General features: G+C 43.7%; 3 protein-coding genes across 5 annotated transcripts; 1 reads left to right on the forward strand and 2 right to left on the reverse strand.

The window, feature by feature from the left end:
• The first annotated feature begins 716 nt into the window (after positions 1-716).
• Positions 717-4,084, forward strand: LOC117856653 (F-box/FBD/LRR-repeat protein At1g13570). The gene is made up of 3 exons (XM_034739004.2): positions 717-1,736; positions 3,411-3,569; positions 3,664-4,084. Exons 1-3 carry the CDS (start codon positions 828-830, stop codon positions 3,958-3,960), a joined length of 1,365 nt encoding a protein of 454 aa, XP_034594895.1. The 5' UTR covers positions 717-827; the 3' UTR covers positions 3,961-4,084.
• LOC117856654 (3-hydroxyisobutyryl-CoA hydrolase-like protein 5) lies at positions 4,054-7,916 on the reverse strand. Its single transcript, XM_034739005.2, has 15 exons — positions 7,599-7,916; positions 7,383-7,466; positions 7,214-7,282; positions 6,909-6,969; positions 6,693-6,766; positions 6,516-6,599; positions 6,127-6,211; positions 5,867-5,952; positions 5,586-5,707; positions 5,428-5,488; positions 4,984-5,082; positions 4,627-4,728; positions 4,494-4,535; positions 4,312-4,418; positions 4,054-4,230 (listed from the first exon to the last, which is right to left on the reverse strand). Exons 1-15 carry the CDS (start codon positions 7,626-7,628, stop codon positions 4,182-4,184), a joined length of 1,155 nt encoding a protein of 384 aa, XP_034594896.1. The 5' UTR covers positions 7,629-7,916; the 3' UTR covers positions 4,054-4,181.
• A 2,329-nt stretch (positions 7,917-10,245) lies between these two features.
• On the reverse strand, positions 10,246-14,613 carry LOC117856655 (glucosidase 2 subunit beta). 3 transcript variants are annotated; one of them, XR_004640639.2, is made up of 9 exons: positions 14,431-14,611; positions 14,241-14,354; positions 13,667-13,762; positions 13,283-13,495; positions 13,083-13,190; positions 12,266-12,382; positions 11,451-11,963; positions 11,274-11,332; positions 10,246-10,706 (listed from the first exon to the last, which is right to left on the reverse strand). XR_004640639.2 is itself a non-coding variant. In XM_034739006.2 (6 exons), the coding sequence occupies exons 1-6, from the start codon at positions 14,552-14,554 to the stop codon at positions 12,378-12,380; spliced, it is 660 nt and encodes a 219-aa protein (XP_034594897.1). In that variant the 5' UTR covers positions 14,555-14,610; the 3' UTR covers positions 12,006-12,377. The 3 variants fall into 3 exon arrangements, 2 of the variants coding, with proteins under 2 accessions (XP_034594897.1, XP_072149809.1); XM_034739006.2 differs by lacking the exons at positions 10,246-10,706; positions 11,274-11,332; positions 11,451-11,963 and having other exon boundaries at positions 12,006-12,382; positions 14,431-14,610; XM_072293708.1 differs by lacking the exons at positions 10,246-10,706; positions 11,274-11,332; positions 11,451-11,963; positions 13,667-13,762 and having other exon boundaries at positions 12,088-12,382; positions 14,431-14,613.
• Between the last annotated feature and the right edge of the window lie 705 nt (positions 14,614-15,318).

The raw sequence follows: 15,318 nt of genomic DNA on the forward strand, positions 1-15,318 counted from the left end.
AGCACAAGCCATTCTTAACACTTGTTTTTTCACATAGTATTGTAAGCTGGCTGTCATCATCCACTTCTGTAGCTGCTAAGGTTCTGTTTGAATCCACCTAACTAAAATTTAGCTAAAGTTATCTAGCTAAACTTTAGCTAGTTAAAAGAAAGCTTTAGCTAGGAATGTTTGGATCTCTAGCTAAATGGTAGTTGAAAAGGTATTTGTCTATCCTATCCCTCACTCCCACTTTAAATACTTTTTTCAAGGAAGATGGATGGGCAATTTGGTCTTTTATCACTTTAGCTGGCTGGGTTTAGCTGGGTTCAACTAGCTAAAAAAATCTTTAACCAGCTAAAATTTAGCTGGGTCCTATTTGGATCCATATCAACTAAATTTAACCCAATAAAATTTAGTTGGTAGATTCAAACAGGATCTAAGATAAAAATATAGCGCAATATAAAATTGCTTCTCGTCTCTACACAATAATTTAGTGATATTTATATGACAATCTTATATGCAAAACAGTATGATATACTTGTACTATGCAATGGGAGGAGCGTTTTAAGAAAGGAAAATCTTGTCCCTTACAACACAGGCCTAACTGCCAAGTGCCAACCAGCCCAACAGGCCTCACCTAGCGGACTTATCTTCGACGGCAAGGAGGCTAGTTTTCGAGCCCGACGGTTTGTTATTACTTATTACCAATAACCCTCCAACAAAACAGCTGCAAGCCTGCAACGCTCCCGGACCCGGACCCCCCGCCCGGATCCATCCTTCCTCCCCACCCATTGACCCAATCAATCCTTCTCTCCCCCGACTCCGGCCGGACTCCACGCCGCCCCACGATGGCCCGCCGCCCCACGATGGCCCGCCGCCCCCGCAAGCGCCGGCGCCGTAACGCTGCGGCCGGGCTGGGTCCCGACTGCTTTTCCAACCTCAACGAGGACCTCCTCCGCTACATCCTCTCCCGCCTGTCCACCCGCTCCGCCGCCACGCTTGCCGCCGTGTCCCGCCACTTCCGCAAGGAGATCCCCCGGCTCCTCGAGCGCGTCGACTCGCTCACCCTCAACGAGCCCGACATCCCGGCCAACGGGCCCCACATCCAGATCCTGCGGGCCACCCCGCCGATCCTCCTCCGCCGCCTCGCCCTCGCCCCGCACCGCGCCATCCCGCCCTCGGCCTTCCGCCGGGTCCTCAACGACGTCGCCCAGCACGGCGTCTCCGAGCTCTCCTTCCGCCTCGCGCGCCGCGCGCGGGTGCCCAAGAACGTGCTCTCCCTGAAATCCCTCTCCGTGCTCTCCCTCGATACCTGCGCCGTGCCCCCGTGGTCCGACGTCGCGTGCCCCTGCCTCCGCACGCTCAGGCTCCACCGCGTAGCCATCCACCAGGAGATCATCAACAAAATTCTCGCCTCCGCGTCATGCCTGGACACGCTCGAGATGGTGTACTGCACGGGGCTCGGTACGGGCAAGGCCGGCAGCTGCACGGTGGAGTCGTCCTCCGTCAGGAACCTCGTGTTCAGGCCGACGCTGAAGCTAGAGCAGATCACAATTAGAGCGCCAGCGCTGAGGACGGTGACGCTGTACACGCGGGGTAAGGTGAAGAGACTGGAGCTGGTGCCTGCGCCGGATGTCAGGAAGGCTTACCTTCACATCGCCAAACCACGGACAGTAATGGAGTCATTCAGGGTTCGGCCGCTCCTGGATGCTGGTGTGAGGCTGGAGTGCCTCACGCTTAGAGGCCACGCTATCAAGGTAAGCTCGATTTCTTGCATTGTAGCATAGTTCACTAGCTGCTAGCTGATTCAAGTTGTGTGCGATGTTTGGGTAGCAGCTATGAAGTATGATTCTGTTCATGGTATGGCAGTAGAGATTGATGGAAGCATACGTTTGGTCTTTACATACCATCAGTCATAGGCAGAAGTTTGAAGAATCATCGTAAGAGTTCAGACCTTAATCAATTAGACATGGTCGTTATTGAAAACTTACTTATATGAAGGACAAATCATTCAATCTTGAGCCTTAGAGTAGGATTGACATATCATAATTTTGTGATTGCACAAAATTATTTTAGTGATAACTGTTATATTGCTGAATTGATGCTTAAGTACCATCAAAATGCATGATGCTAATGTGTTGTGTGGTTGAGTTATATATATATATATATATATATATATATATATATATATATATATATATATATATATATATATATAAAACTAGAAGCCTGCCCCGCAAAAAGTACTCATTAGTCGGTCCTTGCAGGCCCACCTTGTAGCTTGTGGATTATTAGTGGGTTTGAGGGAAGGAATCCCGGCAGACATGGCAGTAGAGCACCGTTCACGAGACCATCAAGGACCCACAGACACAGCAAAATCCTAGATTGGGAGGGTCGAGTGCCGCTGGTTGCCATTACAGCTGATCCTTCGTCGCTCCCCCACTGCCGTTTCCTCTCCTTCAAGAAGACCGAGACATCTGCGCCAGTGTCCTGCAGCATTTGTCTCCGTCAAGCCCTAATCGTCCCAACCCACAGCCTCTCCATCTAGCCAGTTGCATCAACTGGCAGCGGACATAGCAGCACCACGTGCCTGATGGCATTCCTCGCCGTCGCTTGGCAGCAGAGAGCAAGATGGCAAATGTGGATGCAGAGCCATGACTGAATACCTTATGGCATTTGTAATGGCTTTGGCTGTGATTATTCAATGGGACTGATAGATTTTGCGGGTCCTTGTGGCTTTGGTGGGCTTAAACACCAAACCAAAAACTATGCTTGCTAATTGCTTGCAGTTAGAGGCAGACGTGATTGCATGAAAACCCCTGGCAGCCAGTTTACATGGGTTGCGGCTGTCCACGGCACGGCCGCACGCCCTATACCTGCATCGCTAATTAAAACCTCTAAATATCAAATATTGTAGATGCTATGGAGATTCTATGGAAACAAGGGGCTCCACAGCGAATGGCTGTAGCATATGATTATAGTGTTTATGTGGAAGAATTGTTGAGGCAACATTTTAGTTTGTAATGTCTTGTCTGTGGCTCTGTCTGTCTTGGCAAAACACGGTGAATCATAGTGTTTATATCGTGAAATTATCAAATTAAGTAGGCATGCAAGGCAGAAACATGGTTGCAAGACTTGCTTCTAGGAAGGACAGAGAATATAACCTTGAGCTTACACAGTACAATTGATATCTCCTAATTTCTTGGTTGCAATGGAGTAGATGCTTAATTGGTGTCAAAATATGCATCTCTGGTAAGGTAGCATGCTTCATTGTGATTAGGCATGGAAAAGGTTCAAATTGTTAAACTTTTTGCAATGCAGTGTAGATTCTGGCACAACGAGAAGTAGTGTAGGAAATATGAAGTGCACACGGTTCTTATGGCTGTTAAGGATTTATGTTAATATGTTGGATGTCTTGATTTTTTTTGCAGGTGTTATCATCTGAATATGAAGATATTCCGAAGTTGACTGTCATGTTTCAAGACTTGAGGATACTATCAGTGAGCTTAGATCTCTCAAGTGTACAAGAAACTGGTTTCATGCTGAAGCTGCTTGAGAGTTGCCCTAACCTACAGAAATTTAGTCTTTCGGTACCTAATATCACCTTTCTTGTTCACATAGCACCTCAACATCTCATATTTCATTGTGCGGTTATCGCTAACATGCCTTCCTTATGTGTACTAGGCTGCTAAAACATACAAGGCTTTGCCCTCTTCCACCAATCTCAAGGAGAGGCTGGCGAGTATATCTTGTCTGACTAGCTTGGTGCAGTTCAAGTTTTGTGGGTTCAAGCCTCAAGAATTTCAGAATGAACTGATGGTTTTTCTACTAACCCGAGGGAAGAAGCTCAAGAAGGTCGGGGTGGAGTTCGATAAGAGCCAAGTAGATGCTGTGAAGATGATTCTTTCAGTTAGGAGAGCACACATTGAGAGGATATCTACCAAGTACGCTAGTCACCACATGGAGATGGAGTTTTTCTGATCTAGTTCGTGTATAGATGGTAGGTTTTGCGCCTTTGCTAGGCATCAAACATGTGAACGTTGCATTCCTTGTTACAGAATAATGGCATGGGTGTTGGATAAAAAATATATGCTTTATTGCTTCCTGTCGCGGTGTAATCTTTTCAACTGTTCATATATTGTTACACCGATAGAACACAAGCACTGGACAAGCATAGGTTGGAATCTAAATCTTGTATGCAGTTACTGAGAAGCTTTGGCATAGACCGTGTTCTCATATTTACCGCTCCACCTGCGCATTGTTGGTGCGGAAAGCGTTAGCAATCTAGGCAGGATTCATGAGTGATGCGGTAGATTTGACGTCGCCGCTCACCTGTCGGAATCGTCAGATGGGACCTGGAGCTCGTGCTCTGGACTGAACGGCTGGAACACACGGTCAATGTCCTCGTTCTTCACCTCCTCAAGGGTAGCAGGATTCCACTGCGTCGTCATAGACAAGTTAAAAGCAAGTGCACAAGCAACAAGAATATTGAGGAGATAGAGGGGGAGACAGACCTTAGGGGCATTGTCTTTATCGATGCTAAGAGCTCTAATGCCCTGCCATAAGATCAAACTGAAAGTGTCAATGAGCAAGTCGAAGAAAAATCTGGTTCAAAGCATTGGCTGTTTATTGGCATGATCTTTGTACCTCATAAACATCCCCATTAACAACCTGTCGCAGAATGTTCATTGTAAGTCTGAATTCCTTGGTCAAACATTCAGGCAAGCTCTGTTTCCGACCCTCTCTGATCTGAAAAGTTGAAAAATCATGCTTAACTTTTGAAAAGAAAACCCATGTAAATCCACTGTAGTGCATAATTACATAAATATAAGAAGAGTAGTTTGCACAAGAATAAAGCAGCTTGTAATGAAGCAAAAAAATACATAGCTGCTTCCCCCCAAAAAAACATATCTTCCACTAGCCTTCACTTTACACAAACAAGCAGAAACATAGAGTCAATACTTCAAATTTCCATTAGGTTAAAAATGATGCAGGAGATTGTACCGATCTCAGGGTGATCTTCAGTGCAGTTGGAGATGATCTTCTCAGACCCTTTATGACTGGAGCTATCCATTGGTTTCCATCTATGCTCGCTTCTGATTCCTACAATGACAGAAATGGAAGGGCGTGCTTAATGATAATGCAAAATAGAGAAATACCCGTTACAAGGACAGTAGGACATGGTTTGATGTTAGAAGCATGAAGGCTGCAAAGCATGAATACATGTTTGGTGCAAGAAAAATATTTTGAAGGAAGGTGCTGGAAAAAATCTTGTTAGCTCATTGTACCAGGTTTTCATTTGACATCAGGATTAAGATCTGCAGCCTTTTGCAGAAAAGTGCCAACTTTAAGGTCTAAGTAACCCTTGGCATATTACAGAATGTAGAATAAACACTAGCTACCACATCAGTTATCAACAACAGTCTGAGAAAGTGTTTGAACCCTTACAAATGCTTTTATGATGTCCTCAACAGTCTCGGCGGAGAAACATTTGTTGATAGTTGAAAGCCTATCAAAGATTGAGATACCAATGTCAGTTTTTTTCCAGTACGTAGAATAAGTAACTTATATGTGTAACAAGTTCTATCTTCATCACACATCAGTACTTGTTCAAAAGACTATCTTCATCTGGTTGAACATCTGTAGAAAATTCTTCAATAACAGCTCGGACTGCAGACTCGTCACAAGAGTCCAAATTCAGTAAACGTTTTTCGAGTTCTTCCAATTTCTGCCATACATACCACAAGTACTTTAATTAGGCAACCAAAATCAAAAAGTAGTCAGCCAATCTCAACTCCCAAGCCTCCATTATTTGCGCATGCAACCAAGTGAGCAATAATGCAACAAACCAATAAAATTAGGTAATGCTAGCCGCTGAATGTCTTACTTCAGAACTGACGAAATGAGTAGCAAGACCAGCAGAAATCATTTCCTTTGCATTCAGTCTAGCACCAGTTAAAGCCAGGTACTCGCCTAATAGTCCAAAAACAAGACAATTGAGAGAGATCATAAGTTCGTAACAATATGTTGCCCTGTCGTATACTTGATTTCTTTTAGAAAAGCAGGACCCTACATTTCATATGCAGTTGCCGGTTGTATTATAAAAATACAAGCCCATGAATGAAAAATTTATAATATAATACTTACCCAAATATCCAGGGAGCCGAGAATGGATGTAGGAAAAGCTACAATCTGTGTGCAGCCCAACACTAGCCTCAGGAGTAGCAAAAATCTACCGAAAAAGAAAAGCAAGATAAGCTGATCGCTATTAGAATCTCCTAAAGGATTCAGAACCACATTTAGTGGTCCAAGCAATCAAGTGGGTAACCTTTCATCAATAACAAAAATACTTGAAAATGTAATGTTCACGTAGTTTTTGTAGATAACAAAAGATCATATAAATAGGTGCACAGGATTACAAATTTGACATTTTCCAATATTATCATGAGGATTCAATGAAGCTAATACAGATAGAAGATTTAAGCTAAATTAGTTTGTAAATAATATACGCCTGTAAGGCATACTGTGACACATACTGTTTTCTCTGTAACAACCGCAAACTTCAGTGGAGCAACCATAGCAGCACCACCACCCATGACAAGCCCGTTAACAAGAGCCACCTACACAAACATAGGACCATAGACTTTCAGAACATGATTTTTTTCCCCCAAAGATGAACCATGATCCTCTGGTAACCATTACAAGAGTATCACCGTGGTTTTCTTATAGGTGTGGATGTGGTAGCAGAGCCAGTACATCCTATACACAACCTCAAGGCAGGAATCATCTGCAAAAGAAGCAATAAATCTCCCAAGTGACATGATTTATTGTATGCAAATGCAAATCGTGGTAACAGAAATCAATTTAGCCAGTAAGAAAGTGAAAAAATATAGTGGCAACACGTCGGAATTGTTTTGTGATGTTCATACCTGATTTCCCTTCATAAAACATCTTCAGGTCCCCACCAGCAGAAAATGCACGCCCAGCTCCCTAATAAAAAATTCAAAATCAAACATCAGCACGTGTCTACGTGGAACTTGAAACGAGTGCTGAACGTAAAAAAAAAACAGAGCCATAGTAAATCTTCTTTCGCAGCAAGATAGATCACGTTAGGTGGCCGTGGCCTCACAAGTATTCGACATGGTAAAACCATATATGTTGTGCCAACAACTCCTAGCATAGAACGTCTTAGTTCTCATCTGCACACTGGTATACTAGAATAGAAGTTATGCACCTTAAAGATGACCAATTTGGCGTCATCGTCTTTCTCCCATTTCTCCAGGAACTGCGCGAGGAGGTAGACCTACAGGCAGAAACAGCGCGCACGCAATCGTACCGCAAATTCACAAGGCTTTCACCGAAAGGAAAAGAACCGGGTAGGCAAGCTGGCGATGGAGCCGTACCACCCTGTCGGAGATGCCGTTGAGCTGCCGCGGGCGGTTCAGGGTCACCACCCTCGCGCCGTCGGTCTCCTGCCCGAGGACCACCTGCATCCAGCAGAACGCGGCGCCATTGGTAAGTAAACCACTTCCCCGAGGGTGAGCTGATCAAACCAACTCGATCGGAACGCAGACAAGAAGAGGCGAGAGGTTTGGGGCGCGATCAGGATCGGGTGGTACCTCGTCGGGGCTCGTTTGCTGCTGAGCCATCAGGGATTGAGCTCCCGGCTCCCTCCTGCGTGTGGTTTGGTAATGGGACGCGAGGCGAGAAGGGTCGGTAAAGGAATGGTGGGTGTGCGAGAAAGGAGAGGGGTACCGGGGAGCGAAGCGAAGGCGTCGAGCTGCAGCAGTTGGGGTAGGTGGGCAGGCAAAACTAAAGCGAGTGCGGATGGTGAGCTCGCGAGTCGCTGGAGATGGTGGTGGAGCGGGACGAGGGCGAGGGACGAGGTGCGGCTTGACTTGATGAGAGTTGAGGACTGGAGGTTGGTGAGGGATTGGATCCCTTGCAGACTTGCAGTGGAGTGGTCAAAGCAGAGACGAACCTTTCATAAAAAAAAAAAAAGCAGAGACGAACCGGCCATCGGGGGGAAAAAAAGCAGAGACGAACCGTCTACGTTGGGAACCCGTGCGATCGAAAATCAACGATAGGCTGCTAGCCTGCTACAGAAGAACTGAAGATGTGCTACACGGTCCGACTAAAATTACTGTGGAAACTGGAAGCGACAGGACGCTGGGTCTGAACAGATTTGTTTTTTGGAGGACGGTCTGAAACACATTTGACTCCTTTGCTTGACATTATATTATATATATACACAAGTGAGACAACCAAACTAGACAAGCAGATCATGAAGAGTTTGATGAGCATTAAATTCCATGCTACATCTATAATTTTGCTAACTTGTACGATCTTTGTGAGGAGAAAGAAGGTAGAGTTTTATCATATGTAAAAGAAGTTTCATCCCTATGACACTCTACTGACACAGTTACCTAATTTTCAATCTTGGTACTAGTGCAATAAAACTGTGCACAGATAAACAATCCAGAAACAATGTAGAAAAACAGAGGCATAGCAAATCTTCTTTCACAGCAAGATGGATCACATTAGGTGGTCAGACATTTTCTGTTGCAAACTTTCTTGGCCCACTGAGAAACACTACCACCTGCGATGTTTTGATTCAGACACAATCCGGAGCGAGCACATATTTATACATTTACTTTTTTTCTATTATATCATCAATCGACGACTACCTCAGTGAGTCCAACGATGCCGTTTTGATTTGAATGTTCACTGATCGCCCATCCAACACAATTCCCCTTTTTATGCTAGTATATGCACTTCAATCCCAGATCGAAGATGAGAAGGTGTAGGGTAAGATGCTCAAAGCTGGTCGCGGTTTCTAGCAGTCAAACCCGCCTCTTCTTAAACCAATCTTGTGTCAAGCAATTAAACTGACCAACTTTATCATAAATACAATTTCAGGAAATAGATTAGGACAAACCATCATCGTTCCTGACAGACGACAAACACAAACCAACTCCGGTGAACCATCAATACGTGCTACATCCCACAAAACATATGCTTGCACTGTTGCACACGAGAACAGAGAAAGTATGGCACTGACACAAAGTAGCATCCCTAGTTGTGTATGAAAAATTCATCCAAGAATAATGACTTCCACATAGCAATTCAACGAAAAAACAATTACTGCATCACAAGCATATCCAATATTCCAATATCATGCACAAAGCAACAACTGTTGGAACATTGCAGTAATCATCTGCTTCGCTGTAAGCCCGCAACCTACATTCCTACAGTGTTACTCAAGTGTAGTGGCCTTCAGAAAAAGGAACTGTAACACCAACCAGGGGCATTGCAGTCATCATTTGCTTCGCAGCAACATGCTCCAACGGTGTAGTAGCATTCAAGAAAAAAGGAAAAACTTTAACACCAATCAGGATCCCAATAGACAAATCTGCAGTGCAAGAGTCAAAACCAAAATCTGTAAATATAATTAAAAAAAATGTTTGCCAGGAAGCTGACCATAAAACCAAGGTCAATGCGAGCAAGCAACCTGGCAACGGATGATATAGGCAAACCAAACTGTCTTGGTAACCTCGGTAAAGTTGCCTCCCAAAAATCACAATGATAAGATGCCGCATCAATAAAAATGAGTTGACACTTCAGGTGCACAAGGAACAAATATTAACAGATACTTTGCTCAAAAGATAAGCAGAATGGTAGCACTCAATTGTACCCATACCGGAAAATAAAATAACAGTAACATGTTACAGCAAACCAGGAACTGACATGGCACAGGGACATGAGATTATGCAGGGACACAAACACTAGCTGAAAGTTGAATGCAAATTGACAGGACTACAAATTTCAAAGGCGGGTAAAATAATGCTCTATAACTAGACATTGTTGGCAAGGATGCTCATCCATAAAACCAAATGGTTAATGGATTAATCTGAAACATCCAGGAGGAACATTGATATTGGCAACAGGGAAAAAAAGGAAACCAAATTTGTTGTTGGTAACCTCGGCAAAGTTGCCCTCCTAAGTAACCTCAAGAAACATGTTGAAGAACACTGAAACATTACAGCTTGACACTGATATACGAAGCAATACCACTACCTATCAGCATAGAAAATATACTCTCAATAAGACAAGCATTCAGTTAAAGTAACAAATAGCAATGACAGGGATGTTGTAAAAACTAATTCGATCAGATCATGTTGCTAGTTTCCTACAGACTGGACAGCTAGACAGACTGACCCCAGTAGGTCATCATAAATATGCAAGTAAATAACACAAATTTGGATATTTAAGTAAACCAAAACCAGGAGGAATTTTAACTATTCCGTTATAAGAGAGCAGATATCATGAGGGAAAAGAATAGAGGATTTTCATCCAGATAAAAAGGCTGCATGGATCTACAACTAGAATTTAGGGGGGGGGGGGGGGAGTTAAATATAGATATAATAAACATGAACTAGTAATCCTCATCCTCCAAACTATGTGGGCGTACAGATTAGGAAGGATGAGTCAGATCACATAAACAAGATGGCCTTCAGCTTTTTGGCAGGTGGCCGGTTGCAGTACACCAGAGAGAACCTGACGTTCTTCATGTGGAACTGCTTAGAGTTTTCACGCTTGCACTGCTTTGAACAGCTTGAAGTGGACTATTGCAGTCTTGATGATCTAAATGCAAAGAACCTGACACTGGCGTGAAGCCATCAGCACTGAAGGTGAGTTACTTCTTGTACATGTTGTGGCAGCCAGTCCTGTTTTGATTACACAACCAGAGGTGAGGTTCCCTTCAAAGATCTATTGATAGAATGCCAAGGCAAAACATTGTCAGCCAAGCACACATTGAAGAGTAAACCAGCTACTGAATTTACATCAATCAGTTAAGTTATTTACCAGAACCTAAAAAATGCAGTTCCAGAAAAAACATATATAACAAAAGCTTCAAAAACCTTTCACAACGCAAAACCACAGAACATGAATACATGAAAGAACATTGCATCCACAACATCAGTAGTCCATTCCATCAGCAGACAGCAGGAATGCACCACCTAGCTATCACTGTTCAAACTACAAAACTTACCCGCCCATAGGAAAACGACAGTTAGCTGACTGTGGGTCAATTGCATTACACAAATGGTGGCTACCCTACCCTGGTTTATGGCACTCTTTCTAAAAATGATATGGCTTGTTGATGAGTTAACCAGGACACACTGACGTAACTAAGTACTGGCAAACAGGGTGATTCATATATTAAGATATACGAATGGCAGGACCAAGATGCAACAGGCAAGCAAAGACGAGGCACGGAGAAGAAGGGTCACCTCATTGATGTCGAGGATCTGATAGTTGCTATTCTTCATCTGCGGAGAAAGTATCTGCACTGAACCAAACAAACCAAACCAATGCAGGTAAGCGAAATCCCGACACCAAATCCAAGGACATAAGCAGAATCGAACGTAGCGGACTCGAGAGGCATTCGATGGGGTTCAAATCCTTACCAGAACATAGCCTTGGCGCGGACTTCGTTGGTGGCTCAAAGCTTCATGCGGCAGATCTTAGGGTGCTCATCGCAGATTCGCATGACCCCTCCCCACCACCTGGCACCTGGTGCTGGTGAGACTGCACTGCACGCACACGCCCACGACTGATACGAAGCACAAGCAAGGGCGAATAGAGCGAGGTGGACCTCACCCTGAACCTGACGGCGACCATCTTCGCCGGAGATGCGGCGGCAGTGGTCGCTGGGCGGGTGAGGAGGCGTGTCCGCGTGTGGGATTGCTTGCGTTGCTCCGAGATAGCGGCCACGGCGGAGGTTTTGGATCAGGGAATTTGTAAGTGCTGACTGCTGAGGTGAGTGAGTGAAGGGGCGGAGAGAGGTGCAAAACCCTAGAGGGCCGGGAGTGGCAATGCTTTTGGCCCACGTGTCATATTTTGTGGGCTTACGGCCCAGTGTGTGATAGTCATATGATATTTTCCACGCATTTTTTTTGTTCTCTCGCGTCTCCGTCTTTCTGAAAAGGGAAAAACGGCAGCAGTTGAGTAGACGCATCTCATGAAATGAAACCAATGCTGTCAATTTATCTTCAGTTAAATACATGTTCTAATTCCGCCCGGTGAGGTCTGGAACGTCACAAATATAAGAAGCTCCAGCTCGTTGAATGAAGAGTTGACGGTGCAACAAAATCACATACAACTATTAAGTACACCAGAGTACCCACTACAGAGCAATTCACAGTTCAGACTTCAGACCATTCTTCCGAGTAAACATATACATAGTTTTCCTAGCCAACAAAGTTCAGAACAGCAGATGCACCTGGCAAAAAAGGTGCAGAGCCGTTCATTCCATCTCCAATTCTCCATCCTCCTAAGCTTTAATATTTGCAAATGAGCATCGATCAACTGTTTCTGTAGTAACTACTGCTCAGCTAACCTGAAAAACAGCACAATTTCTTTGGTGAGTTTGTTCTGCTTCCAACAAACTAACTAAATCACAATGCATTAAGACGGAATTTTTGCTCAATGCTCGCATCATCTTTTAACAAGCTCAAAAAATAAAGGCTGGTACTGAAGATGGAACAGGCTGTAAGAAATTATGGAAGATAAGCTTAGTAGTTGGCCCAAATATTTACAGGATGGAACAGGCATGCAAATTACAGAACTGGTCTAATATAAAAGTGCTCGCAAGTTTCTAATATTTAAGTGCAAACACATAAAAAAGAAACAATGAAAAAAATGAATCCACACCCCTTTGAGTGTTAATCATTTCCAAAGTTCTGGGTGACTGCAAAATTAACTTCTAATAGATCAGGAAACATACAATGAAACGAGTAGAAATAAATATACAAACTTGTGTATAGCAATGGTATGCAAGTAGGGATGTTAGTTTTCTCTTCTCTAGGTCATTGGGTCGACCTAGAACACATCTAAATGTACTAATCTGAATTTTAAAGCAAGAAAAGTGAAAAGAAAATGAACTAATGGAGTGGCCCAGAACTACCCACTGGGTACCCACTTGCATCCCTATATGCAAGGGAATCCAGAGGTTACAGATTCTAGATCTAGCTATTTCAAAAAAAAATCTATTAGAGGAAGAACACATTGATAGGAAACATGGACCAAAGCTTACTTACGTTTCAAAATATGTTGTCTCCTGCGTGTTCTAGTTCGGCGCCGAACAACACAGAAAGCAAAAATACATACAACAATGCCCAGCTCAATGACTAGAGCCATCCTTAATCCTGCAAACATGGAAAAATTGACACCACATTAAGCGTGCAAATTAAGTTCCCATAAAAGCTGGAACTGATTCTGATATATCAACAGCCAATACCTCTTAGTTTCTGGATAAGATCTTTGTTGATGCTGTTGTGGACAAGGTTTTCAATATCAATTGTATTTTTATTAGTAAACTCATTAGTAGCATCTAAACGTGTTACTGAGAGCTTGACACCACCATCATCAGCCTCAGCAATATCCTTTCTATTTCGACACGTGTTCTGACAATGGACGCCACTTTCATACTCATCACTTCCATCACAGCAATCTATATGAAAAAAACACGACTTGTCAACACTTCTGCTAACCACAAAGGAACCAATACAGTAAATAGAAACTAGCCAGAAATGTTAGATTCGAAGGGACAGCTCAAAAATAAGGAAAATAAACTTCCAGACTTTTGCAGTGAACTTTATAGTCTATAAAACAAATAGCATACCACATATTTTATCATTCACAAACGAAGAGAACAACAAATGAGGGGTGTCTCCAATATTTCTGCAGTAAAACTTGCCTTCTGGACAAGCCGAGGTACCTGTATTACCCAAATAATGTGAATAGCATCATTATTACAGTGAATAGCTAGGGCATAGATGTTAGCACCGAGTAAAAGACATGCACACAATTCTGCAGTAAAAAATTCACAGGTGTAGACTGGCCACTGCTCATCATCCTACAGTTACTCATACCCCTGTTTTCATGTAGCTAATGTGGCAGTCAAGTGAGTACAGCTGGTCAGTAATTCAGGTTTTTGCTTAAGCTAATGCTAAAATGGTAGGTTCAAGGCACTGCAGAGGTCACACATCTCTCTTTCTTTTCTTTTCCTGAATTCGAAAAGCTCTACCTGCGCGGATCAACCAACAAGAGAAAAATTGACCTCTAGTCTAATACCCAGTGCATTATTAATTTATTGCACCGGATCTCACGGCATCGGCGAAATCGACTAGATCTCCACAGTTCACTCTGATCCCCGGTCAAGTTCGGACAAATCCAAGAGAGATGGAGACAAATACCTGGCTCGTCGGTCCCATCGGCGCAGTCGCAGTACCCGTCGTTGAGCCGGCTCCTCGGGAAGGAGCCCGAGCCGTCCCTGCAGGCGATCACCTGGGTCGCGAAGTACGCCTCATCTGGGGAAACGACTCGGTGAGGAAGAGAGAAGAAACGAGGTGCGGAGGTAGGCGAGCGAGTGAGCGGCCCGTTTACCTTGGGGCGAAACGCCGACGAGAGGTGGCGCGGCGTCGGCGGCGCCGGCGAGGAGGAGGAGGCGGAGCAGTAGAGTGGCGGGAGCGGAGGAGACGACGCGACGACTTGGTGATGGGGTCCACATCTGCCTGCCGTTGATGTGAATCCCGCTCGTCAGCCCGGATCGAGTTCATAGCCACGGGCCACGGCCGAACTGTTTACCGGTTTACCCAGCCTGAGTCCAGACGGATCCCTGATCTAAAACGAAAATTGGCCATTTCCGTTTTAGATAAATTCCTCGCCTCCTCTACTGAGGTCCCAGGAACAAAAGGAAAAGTGTAGGAAATTTAGGGGATTTAAATCCTATAAAAAAATTCTTATGAAATCCTTTGAAACTTATGAAATGGCTTGTTCTAATTTTGGACGATTTTTATCAAGAGGTTTGACCTTAGGTCCCGTTTGGATCCTTGAATTGAATTCTATTCTAATAATTATAATTTAGATACAAATTAATTAATCTAATATAGTTGTACATGGAATATATTTGTATATTATTGTTACTCATATGTGAGTGATATTATGTGCTGCACTTCTGCTATAGGGAAGTGAGTCGAAGAGCGTGCTATAAGTTGCACATTAGAAATACATCACGAGGATCTATAGAATCAATTTTCATCTCCCACCCTCATAAATTTAAGATAGGTTTATATCTAAACTTTAAAAAATTATGGAATGTCACATTCCAAGATAAATAGCCTATTTCATTAAGTAGATTCTAATTCCTTCATTTTGAAACGAAGGGATCCAGACGTGATCTTACGGAAATTTCCATTGTGTCACTCTCTAGTCCAACTTGTATAGTTTTTCGTGTGCACCATCCAAACAGCCATTCTTGCATTTTTTTTCCCG

This window comes from Setaria viridis, chromosome 5 (assembly GCF_005286985.2).
Source record: "Setaria viridis chromosome 5, Setaria_viridis_v4.0, whole genome shotgun sequence".
Taxonomy (NCBI): Eukaryota; Viridiplantae; Streptophyta; class Magnoliopsida; order Poales; family Poaceae; genus Setaria; species Setaria viridis.